This window comes from Seriola dumerili, unplaced genomic scaffold, assembly GCF_002260705.1.
Source record: "Seriola dumerili isolate Sdu_G_001 unplaced genomic scaffold, Sdu_1.0 BDQW01000291.1, whole genome shotgun sequence".
Classification (NCBI taxonomy): Eukaryota; Metazoa; Chordata; class Actinopteri; order Carangiformes; family Carangidae; genus Seriola; species Seriola dumerili.
The window spans coordinates 7,576,866-7,588,985 of NW_019174546.1; the positions used below are offsets into that span (position 1 = coordinate 7,576,866).

At 41.6% G+C, this 12,120-nt stretch overlaps 1 protein-coding gene across 5 annotated transcripts in view; it reads left to right on the plus strand.

Moving 5' to 3' along the window:
* Positions 1 to 2,706: 2,706 nt before the first annotated feature.
* The window catches only part of znf521 (zinc finger protein 521), a 90,366-nt gene continuing 80,952 nt past the window's right edge, over positions 2,707 to 12,120 (plus strand). For 2 of the 5 annotated variants that reach the window (XM_022758061.1, XM_022758064.1), the window contains exons 1-2: positions 2,824 to 3,514; positions 10,831 to 10,887. In XM_022758061.1, the coding sequence (XP_022613782.1) occupies positions 3,475 to 3,514; positions 10,831 to 10,887 (97 nt within the window). In that variant the 5' untranslated portion in view covers positions 2,824 to 3,474. The other 3 variants (XM_022758065.1, XM_022758066.1, XM_022758063.1) reach the window with 3 other exon arrangements.

Genomic DNA, 12,120 nt, shown 5'->3' on the forward strand with positions numbered 1-12,120 from the left:
TTTTTTTTTTTTTTTTGACATTGTGCTGTTGGAGCCAAATGGACAGAGGGTGAGGAGGCCACAGGTCAAGAAGAACTGCTGAAGGATCCCACCACCCAAGGACCACAGATTCCACTGGGGAATATTTCACCCCGCGGAGAAGCAGAGTGAAATATCTGATGCTGCGGCACGCACACATGCTGTGGCGTCTCGATGTCTAACTAAAAGCTATGGGTGGTGAAAAAAATCTCCACAGAACTGCTCAGTTTTACTACAAATACTGTGGTAAGAAGCTCGGGTGATCTGAAAACAGACTGTGCCTTTCTGTGTTTCATGGCATTCCAATGGCTTGTAGTCTGAATGCAGCATTTCTGAAGGGCAACACATGAACACAAATAAATCAATAACTTAATTTTGAAGTATCATATTGACACATGCTGAACAGAAATTTCCTGGCATTGTTTTTCTGACAAACATGTCACATTTTTTTTATTTATCTTTGTTTGATCCCCCCCCCCCACTTGCTCAGAGGTGAGACTTGAAACAAAAACATTTTTGTTGGTTTTCATTGTGCCTATTTGCTCCCAAAAAATTTATATTTGATTCTCCTTTCCATATTTATAAGGTTATCCCTGAGGAACGCAAGCTGTGTCAGACAGTTTTTGGAGCATCATGAGCAACCTTCCTCACATGAGGTTTCTTCCACTTGAAGACAAAAAAAAAAAACACAAAAAACAACAACTTCTGAGCAAGAGTGTACTGTAACTTAGAGACTGAACAGTGCAAGCACAGAGTCAAGTCAAGCCTTTTCCCAGTTACTTTGTCACTAATGAAAGTAGCAAAGAGCCCTGGAGGACTGAAGAGCACTGTTTGTTTGTGTTTGAGAGAGCATTCGGAAAGTACAGGGGGAGGGGGGGGGGGGGGGGGCAAGGTGGTAAAACTTTGGGAGAGCCGCTTGACAGAGCACTGAGACAGAGAGAGAGAGGGGGGAACTTTGGAGCATTGTTAAGATTGAAGTTTTAAAGCAGCTGAGACCTCCTGACAGACTCCAAGCACCTACAAATAGATGTTTCATATGTGTGTGTTTACCAGTTTTACTGTAGTTTGGGAGGGCTTTGAATTTACCAAAGCACATCACGTCAATCTATGTCATACTCTGTTTTATTGATCTTTTGCACTCATTTTATGGCAGCTTGTGGGTGGGGAAATAATTTGAAAAGCAATGGGTGTGGATTAAATTACATAGATACAAATTGAGCAAACAGCCTTGACATCATATGTAGGTCATATGTCCCCACTTATTATGTTTAATTCTCACATCTACCACTGATTCGGGACAAGAGATGCAAAATAACAAAGGTTTTTTTTTTTTTTTTTTAGATAAGAGTCAGGTAATGGCTGTCAACTAATCTGTAGCTCTGCATTTTCTATTACATTTAGATTACTTTGTGCTAGGTGATTACCTTAGATGTCTGTAACAGTATATGGCCTCATTATGAACTCCAAAGTAAAAGGTGGGAATACCCTATAGAATAAGTGCAGCCTTATTATGTACTCACATCATTAACTTTTATAGCTATAGTTAACTTTTATAGTGAATTTTCTTTAACAAAGTTAGATTCCGCCACAGTAAAGGCTATCAAAGGTTGTTGTTAATTTTCTTCTTCCACACCAGCCCGTGTTTGGGAGTTGCCCTATCGACTGCTTCCCTCCTTCCCTATAGGTCTGCAGTGAAAAAACTCGGTTTTCCTCTCACATCTGTCTCTGTGAAAGCGTCAGAATAGAAATGCATCAAAAGTGGAAAAAGCAGTTGTGTGACTGTGATTTTTTTTTTTTTTTTTTTTAGATGAGGGGGGGCCCTGGCAGAGGCTACCTCCAGGCTGCGGAGGGGAGGGGGGGAGTGCAGAGTGAGAAGCCCACTGCAGGACTCCTCTCTGGATCTTATTTTCACATAGCAGGGGTAGTATGGGGGCCAGGACATCCACATGCAGGTGAGGGTGTATACCCATGCACTGTTGTGAACATTTTGATGAGGACAGACGGACAGACAGAAGAGATTGTGTGATGTTTTTACAAAATAAGAGACATGCCAATTAAATAAGTTCAAAGTTTGCAGGCTGAAATTAATCTTGCAAAGATCCATTGTAATACTGAACTACACCTGTAATGAAAACTATAAAACATAAAATAAGAAAAAAAAAGGAAAGAAAACGAATTCCACAAGAATAATATTAAAGGATAGAGGCTATATTCTTTTGACATAACCAGAATATTATTTTAAACCTTAGAAAATATATATCTATTTATTCAAACAATTAGTAGGATGAACTCCTGTGATTGATTGTACATCTAAAAAAATAACAACCTCTAATCTATAAATGAACTGATCATCTCAAAATTCTGTGTGCCATTCCATGTCATATATGTCAACAGCCACACTGAAAATGTCTCTCTGCTTAACCATTTCTACCAGAAGGGGGACCAGTCCGTCTGCCGTAGACGGAGAGTGGCCGACGGCGAGCTGAGGCAGAGGAGACGCCAGGGTGAGCAAGCCGACTTTGGGTTTAGAGTTCGACTCCGGATCCGGGGACCAGCAGATCCAGCAATCCGCATCTTGCCGTGATCCCTAGGATTTTAATCATGCCTCTCTGTCTGTGTGTGAGTGCAGGCAGGCTGACAATGATTTCCTCAGTGATTACGTACAGAGCGAGTCCCTGCGGGGTAGGGGCCCCCTCTGGAGCCATCCTGATGGCTTTGGGGGCCTTGCTTCCATTTTCCATTATTATGTGGACTACCGGAGCGACAGCGCAGTCCAAGACCTTGCAGGTTTGTGATGAGGAGGGAGCTTCCATCTTCTCTCTGCTTCTTCATCCTCTTTTAAGAACAATTTAGACGTAGACTTAGATCAGATTCCGAACCTAATTCATGATTAGCTGACTGGAGTGAGAAAAGGAAGAGTCTATAATAGTTTTGATGCTGTTAGGTGGATATGAAGTGAAAAGTGTAATTATCATTTTTCCGCCTTTTTTTTTGGTTTTGTTGCATTTTTTTCTGCACTCTCACAGGAGGCGTTTTGCTGATGTCTTTCTCACGCGGATGCATTTGAGATGAGAGGCGAAAAGCAAATATTCCGCTTTTATTTCTAAACGAACATCATGCCTGCACGCGTGTGTGTTTTCCCGGAGAATGGAAGCGCATGACGGGATTACTATATCCTCACACTTTTCCCGATACCCAGCTCAACTATTAAATAGTGTCGCCTATATACCGATCGGGCTAATTGGATTTTATAACATCCACCTACTCATCACAAAATAACAGCAAAAAACTCGTGTTGAGACCGCGCGGCAAAGGGGCTAAGTTGCATCTTTCTGTAATGGTAAAAAGGCAGCCGCGATTTTGGCCAGTGGAATTTAGAGAGACTACACCTTTAGACTATCCCGTTTTACACAAATTATCAGACAGAAACTGAGCAACTTCAGCGTTTTCTATAGGATGTCGCGCCGCAAGCAAGCTAAGCCAAGATCACTGAAAGGTAAGTGATAAGCCTATGTTTGCTGGCTCTCAGAACATTTTTATTTTTAAGGGTGATGACAAGTCTAGACGAGCATGAACTGAACTTATCGCTCACTGAAATGTAACTGTCTTCCCTCTTCTTCTTCTTTTTTGAACGCATTTGGAAGTGTTCTTCCTCTTTTATGTTTGCGCATGAAATCGGCTGCTCATATAGCTTATAGCCCACGTACTTGGCATCGGGGGGATGGGGGAGGTGGGGGGGTTGGTCGCTTTCAGTTCAGACTGTATTGTAATGATAGTTAAAGTGCAAGGGCAGGGCATGGATCATTCAGAGAGCAACAGTGCAGCGCGACGCCGGCAAACATCTGGATGTGTTAAAGACGCTCCTGGTCGGAACTTAAGCCGTCTGATGGAATGGGGTGCAGAGTCACGTGACACCCCCCCTCCACCCCCCCACCCCCTCGTCTGAGAAACTAAGGAGGAAACATTTCGTATGTTGGGGAAAGGGAGGGCTGTGGTGTGTGTGTGTGTGTGTGTGTGTGTGTGTGTGTGTGTGTGTGTGTGGGTGTATACAACAGTTAAACGTGAAATTAGAGGTGGGATAAGTGTTGAGAGCTAATTGGACATGTTCATTAATAAGTTGTAAACATCTGGATTTATCAGTCATCAGCTCAAAGCAACAGAGTAGTGTTTATATTTCATTAAAAAGAATATATCTCAGCACAGCATGAAAAGTATATAATGTAGAGTAGATGTATATGATTTTTGTTTTTCTTTATTTTGTTTCCGTTTCATCTCTTTTTTTTCTTTTTTTTTTAAACAGTTGGACTGGTGGTAATTTGAGCGAGTATTTGTGTCTGAGTGTACATGTACATGTGTGAGTGGGTGAGAGAGGGAGGGGGAAATAGAGACAGAATGAGAGAGAGAGAGAGAGAGAGAGAGAGCGAGCACACGCACACTCACACACACTTATTCATGCACTACTTTTCTCTGTAGCCTTTTGGTGGGGGAGCTGCTGGGTTATGGAGGTTGAGCTCCAGTTCATCTGGCAGGCATTGTATTTTGCTCAGCAAATAATTGTCCACAATTTCACATTCCCAGCTTGTGGTCTGTGGACCCCCTTTCTCTCTACCCCTTTCGTTCTCGGAAGTCTTCATCTCAAAGGAAGATTACATGGTCTGCGGTAGTACATTCATGCAGCCACCATTTTAAATCAATACCCAGGAGAGGGTGGAAATGTGAGTGCATGCACATCTTAAAAATTGTCACATTCTGTTTCCAGACCTGCACTGCTCTATTCACAGTAAACAGCTCTATACATAGATTTCCTATTTTCTCAGAGCAGATTGGCATTGACTGTTTTCTTTTTTTTTTCTTAGTTAGTGTGACATTTGCTATTCTCAAAAGACACATCACTTATATATAATCGTCTCCTGCCAGCATGCCTACATGCTACAAGTGTGTGTGTGTGTGTGTGCGTTCAGGAGAACATCTGTTAAGATTTGTGTACATCTATGTGTGCGACAGAGAGGGATAGAGAGTGAGCATATCAGTATGCAAATGAAGTCAGAGTGATGACATTGTTTGTTTTGTTATTGTCTCTAAAATTTAAATTGGAAAAATGTAGCGCACAAAACATCCCGACTTTTATGTCTTCATTCCGACTGCTCAAGCGGAGCAGAAATGCAGATACGTCATAGATATTTCCCTGTTTTGGATCAGACCCAAGGAAGGCCAGGCAGATGTTATTTATTGTTCTTTGTCTATCTGTTTCCTCAGGGACACAGATACACTTATACAGATGTCCACAATAACTTTCCTTGTCATTTTTTTTTTAAAATAGTTCCTTGACACTACGTTCTTCACTCTTGTTTGTAGAAGACAGGAATTGTCATTTTCTTTGTAGACTTTTTAAAATATTATTTAAAACTAAAAGTGACATCTCTAAATTTGCATTTTTCTTCGTGTCTTCATGTGCATGTTTGTGTGTGTGTGTGTGTGTGTGTGTGTGTGTGAGAGAGCCTGTGTCTGCGTGCACTGTTATGCACTGTATGTTTTCGCGAACAGAATGGGGTTACAGAGTTCAGGTTTCACTTTTATAGGTTGTCTTCTGCTGACTTGAAGCAGTGGTCAGTGTGGACGGTGCTGTTTTTTTTTTTTTGTTTTTTTTTTTGTGCACAGAAAGAACACTTTGTTCTGCGGAAGGAAAAATAAATAGAAGTGCCGATGGAACATAGAGGGAAGGTAGAACGGGGCATCATGTGCGGCGTGTGAGGAACCGGTATGGATAGTATGGACGTGGAGTGTGTGTGTGTGTAGAGATGAGAAAATAATGCTGTGACAGTTGGCACTCTTTTTTTTTCCCCCCCTTGTGTATCTTAACACGCACACACACATACATATACACACTCGCACACGCGTGCGCACACACACACACACACCTCCTCAGTCTTGGCTGCTTGTGGGAGTCAGAGGTTATGTTTTTGGTCCCATCGAGGAAAAGGGCAACATTACAAGTCCCGTTTCAATTAAGTCTGAGAGACAGATCCGGCTACGTTATTGCTTGGGGGAATAAATGGCACAGGACAAGACCATACATCATTCGCTTATATGCAAACACTTCACCCCAGCCACTGACATTTACTCAATCCGGAGCCTTCTACATTTCTCAACTGTAGGCACATTGTAATTTTGTTTTGATGTGCAGAGGCTTTGGGTCAGCACATTGCCTCAGTCAGTGGTGAGCAGCGAGGAAGGAGGATCTCACTCCAAATCCTGCATGTAGCGTGTGATGACTGCCACGTTGCCTGTCCTACAGCACTTCCTGAATAATGTGAGGCTGGGTTGATATTTTCATTTGGAGCACAAATGACACTCTCAAGCTTCAGTCCTGATGTGTTTATTGGCTGAAGTGGAAGTTTCCAGGTCTGTCATCTGCATATATAAATATATTTTCTGCGTCATTTACTTCAAGTACAGCGGTTGTCATGAAATCATTGCTGTGTCATGTATACCTTAAATATTTGATGTTTTTGCGGAGCTGAAATTTGTCGCCATGTGAGTGTGCTCTGGAGTTTGTCTTTGCTATACATGAAAGGAAATATTATATTTACACTTTAAATATAAACCTCACAGATCATTTATGAAAACTGGGAAGGGCATATTAAAAACAGAGTTAATATAATAAGTCTGTTTTAAGTTAAAATTCCTCTGCTCAGACACACACAGATTAGACTTGAAGTACGTTTTTATTTTCCTCTGAATAAAACTGCAACTGAAATTTGACCTGTCAAGGAAAACTAAAACAGACATGTTTTTATTTAAATCCACATTTGTCATATTTTGAAGCTTTTTCTTTTTGGAGAAAAGAAACTTGACCATGTCCGTTATGCCCACAGATGCATAACCACTCCCCCTTTCAGTCCTGCCTTGTGTAGGTAAAAAAAAAAAAAAAATGTGATGGCACCTTTAAGATTGAGTGTTTTTGTGAGGAAAAAACTACTCAAAAACTCATTCAGCTCTTTATTTCAAACACACACTCTATTCAGAATGTTTAATGCTAAATGTAATAAAGGCGTCTGCTTAATTTGAACAATTAAAAATGCACAAATGTGCTATTCCTCTCTATTTTTTTCTCCTCTATTAAAACGTCTACTAACAGTTGCGTCATTCCTAGTTTATAGTTAGCTGCAGTATTCCAGTCTGTTCACAATTAATGATCTGTGGCATAACACCCATTAACACTTTTCTAATGTGACACAAAAATATGGTTAGTATTATCATTAAGGAAATTATGATGGAGCCGTAGAAAAATCCCATTAGCACGGCTGTCAGTGCTCTTGACATGCGGCTCAGTGTGTTGGACTGGGTGTCGCGGGAGCTGGCCGATATCTCTTCTTATTCCATGGCATGTGTCTCTCTTGTTGTCATGGATTGTCTGCCACATGGAGAAAGAGTTCTGATTCAGAGACAATGATTGATTCCCACCACTGCTGCAAATGAAATTATACATCGCTGGGTTTATTTGCATCTGTCTTGTTCACCTGTATAAATAGCACTTATAAATATATTTTTTGAAAGCTAAATTTGCAATAATTGCATAATGGGATTATTGATTTGTGATGTTTTTTTGTTTTTTTTTATATTGCTACTAGTGGAGTGCAGTTTTTTTTTTTTTAGAATAGGTGCTCTTATGATTTGCTTACAGTACGTGGCAATATATGAAGTATTACAAATATTATGCAACGTGATTAACATGCTCCTCTATTGCAAATTATTTATGACACTAATCACCAGTTCAAATAATGCTCATTAAGAAAGTTATTCATGTGCAGTGTGTGTCCTCCTCCCTCCCTTCCCATCCCTAATTGAGGAGGGTTGACCTCTTGACCCGAGCTAAATTGAGTTGTAGTCCCTGTGGCGAGCGTCTCCTTCCCGGTCAGTCAGGGCGGATTACACAGCCATTGTGTTCGGCACTGTATCGTCCAAGCTGGCTGTAACCAAGCAGATGAGTCACGCATATCCAAGAACACACTCAGGGCTTTTTTTTTATGTATGAGAAGTGCTGCGAGATACCCATACACACAAGAGTGCACACACACACACACACACACACACACATGCACACACACAAATACGTGGCCAAACCTCTTTTAAAAGCACAAAAGATGTACAGTATATACACACACATTTGTGTGCGTACTGTCTACACACACTCCACTCTATTCTCTTACACAGCAGGAATTCATTTGATGGATTAGGAAAGGTCCAAGCTGCTGAGTTTGTCATGTTTTGCTTATTCATGTCTATTAAATCATTAGTTTTTTTGCGGCTGTGATATTTCGTTGTCTGTGCATGTGGTGACCAATCTGTTTCATAAATTTTGTTTTGTTTAGTACAATTTGTTTTTTTTCTATGTGTTTTGTTTTTGCTTCTTGTTTGCGCTCTCGTATCTGTAGTCAATTAATTCATCCTGAAAAAGGAAATGTCCCGTCTTGGGGATTGTCACTCACATTATAATGACAGTTACTACGTTCATTTTTGTGTGTGGCCAGTGTGTTAATTAGTGTGGCCTTTAATGCTGTGCCACTTGTTGTGGGATTATGTTTTTTTTTTTTCCTGCTCCGTGTTTTGAAAAATCAAAGGAGCAGTGCTGAAAAGGTCCCAAGTGTGTTTGGTATTGTATCAACAAAACGTAGCAGCATGATTACAGTTTGTCACCGACTGAATGATACACTGTACCTTGTCAAACATTAATTAACTGATAGCAGTGACGCATTAATAACAGTGCGGACTGAGTTGTGTTCAGTTGAAGTTATAGTCATTATGGGGCGATCATGAGCCTGAGAGTATATTAATTAAAACTGTCCTGCTATTTGTATTTGTACTGTGTTATGATTGTTGATCAAATGTCCAGCTAGTATGAAGCATCACAGGAGTGTGCCCTTACCTGACAGCTCACCCTCTATGATCACTCTTAGCTAGCTATTAATTATCTGGGAGACAGGTGCAAATGAGAAAAGAATTTGCACCGTGATGGAGGTTGTTTACTTTAAATGACAAAACTTTTAATAAGTTCACAGTGGTGACAAATCATCACAAACTGCCGTTATGTTTAAGTTCTTATGGCATTGTAAAATAGAATTTTCTGCCTGAACTCCCTCATCTCACCAACAGGGATGGTAATCAAAACAAAAACTCCAGCTCCCACCACCAATCTCTGATAGAACCATGGGGGATTTATTAGGACCCCCTATCCCTAGCCCATTTAAATGATCCTAGATGCAAGGCGCTCAACAGTGCTGGAGAAACTCATTAAACTCTCAGGGCGTCAGTCACTAAGGCCTCCTTTAACAGGACAAGGTTTCTGTGTTGGCTGACACAGTCCTCTTCGGTGGCTCTGAGGGATATACCTCCATGGTGTCCAACTATGTCTGTTCCATCACTTTTAATTGATTTAGCTAATTAATTACCAGACCCATGACCATTCGTTTAGCATATTTCTTCAGTACATCACTTATAATTGTTACTAAGGGAAATATTTCTGATCAGATATTAATACTTGAATGAATATTGACATTTCTTTACAAAGGTTTTTTTTTTTTTTTTTTTTTGGAAGGAATTCCTCAGGAATTCAGTTTTGGCTGGACAAGGCCTGACAGCAAAACACAGTTGCTCCGTCGTTTGCCGTCTTCATAAGAAACAGCTCAACACTTTCCTCTTCATTTTTCACTGAGGTTTGACACCCTGCTTGACACTGACTCGTGCTCCCCTGAGGGATAGGCTTCTGCCACCATAGGATCTTGCCTTAATTATGCAAAGTACAGGATATTTTGTGTGATTTTAAAAGTGCGCCAGTTTCTGCTTTGGCAGTCACTGCCACACTCCCCTACTGGGAGGTCCTGTCAGACTCCCCCTTCCTCTTTGCCCAGGAAAATGAAAGGCTAGAAAGAAAAGACACAATGGAGAATGCATTTCAACTGCAGGGGTGGAACGCAGAGGCGTAAGAAGTCCTCAGTGAGACCCTCATTTTACATGGAACAGGTGGGAGACTCTTTTGTTCTCTTCCCGCTGTTAAAATCCATTTCATTTCTTGTCCTTGACATGCCACAAGGAATTCTCACCAGTTCCAAAAAGGCTCCAATGTAAGAGGTTCCTACCTTTTACTAAACAGAAGTCATGTTTTTCAAGGCCAGTGCTGTTGTAAAAAAGTCAAAAGTGGACCTAATGAGCAGATCTGAGTGCTGATCAAGCCGTCACCACGTCCGCCATCCTGTTAAAGAGCAAAAGCACTTTGCAGCTGTTATGACACACAGCGTGAATATATGTCTTATAAATCTTGTAATTTTCTTCTTTGCATTTAAGTTTGGATCACAGCTTTCGGAAGATAAATATCTATCCTTACGTCTACAAATCTTCTTTTAGATACCCGTCTCTTTTCACTAACCAAGGTACTATACAAGCTTCTTACTAATGCAGTCATCAAGGTGTTTTTCACTTGGTCACTGTTGATGTCGGGAGGACGTTTCATGGGAGACGTTCATAATTCATCACGTCATTACCCAGTCCAATATGTTATTTACGTGGGTGGCTGTTTGCCTTGTTGCCAAACCTCATACATATGAAAGGCTTGCGTGGATTCCCAAACCACAGGTTGAGCTGTCGAAAGCTGTTGAAATCTCCTGGAGTTTCCATACAGAAAATCTCAATAGTAAATAATAAAAAAGAAGGAAATCTCAATGTGTCTAACTTGTTTTTCACTGTTTAACTGTTTCTTCCCTCTCCCCCGCCCCCCCCCCCACCCCCTCCCCAACCCCCCTTCTCTTTTTCTGGCAGTAGAAGACAATGTGACAGAGGACCAGCACAGTCCCGGGCAGACTGCCATTCCAAGCGGTAATGCTCCATTTCATATTTCATCATTTTCGGCTGGAAAGTGGATCATGTGTCTGTTTCTGTGTGTGTGTGTGTGTGTGTGTGCGCGCACGTGTGTGTGCGCGCGCACGTGCGTGCCTGTAAAATCTTTGTTGGGTTCCGAATGATAGAAAGTATGTGTTTCCTGTTTTTGAGGTTTTCATATTGTAAACTGCATGGTTTGCATGTGTCTTTAGAAGCGAGGGGGCCGAGCTCTTGTTTATGTGTTTGTGTGCATGCATACAGTACATGCAGGTGTGCTTATAGCTGTCCTTGTGTTCCTGTGTGTTCCTGATGTTTTTTTAGACTCTTTGTTTCCCAACCTTCTGTATGATGTAGAATAGAGCTACCCAGATGAATGTGTCCTGTCTCCACGTGTGCCATTCACACTGGCCCTCCAGGAACAGAGCGGTAATTCAGGTCAGGCTAGCAGAAAGCCCCCTATGAATGAAGCCTGCTCCTGATGCACCACACTGTATATTTTCATTTCATTTGTCTCTGGTAAAGGTTAAGTCTCAGGTGTGGTTATTTTAAACCCGATATGGATGGTTTTGCCCAGCAGGCTGGGGACCCTGGCTACTCCTAGGCTGCCACATTAGTCCAGCATTTACCCACAGCTTTCTGAGTTCTCCTGTGTGAAATACAGGAGCTGCATGCGCCACTACAATAGATCCCAGCTTTTTTCTTCGCTGCCCATGACTGCCATACAATTGATCAGAAAACTTTTTACATGTTTGCTCATCCCTGGAAAAAGAAGAGCAACACCTATCTGCCGCTGTGTTAATGTGTATTGATAGGTATTGGTGGGTGGTTCTGTGGAAAGAAACTGCCTCCTTAGCCCATCTAACCCCAGCTCAAGGGATGAAGGACTGGGCATAAGAGGCAGACTTGCCTCAGAGACCTCCTGTCATCCAGAGCCAAAGCAGAGCTAATGAGTGTGCCTGATTACAACGACCCCCTCAGACACACGAATCTCCCCTCTCCCCATCCCTCCACCATCTCTATCTCCAGAGTGAGGGGAGACAGCCGCCACATGATCGATGTCTGCCTGTGGAGAAATCAGGAGGGCGCACAAATTAATTTCTCACTTTCCTCATTTGACTTCGTCTGACTGATTTATTTTTTAACCCCCTCTCAGGATGCAGCTTGACGAATGGTCAATGAGAAAAGAGTTGTTTGTGGCGGTAAACTTTTAAGATGGTGTGAGATTTCTCT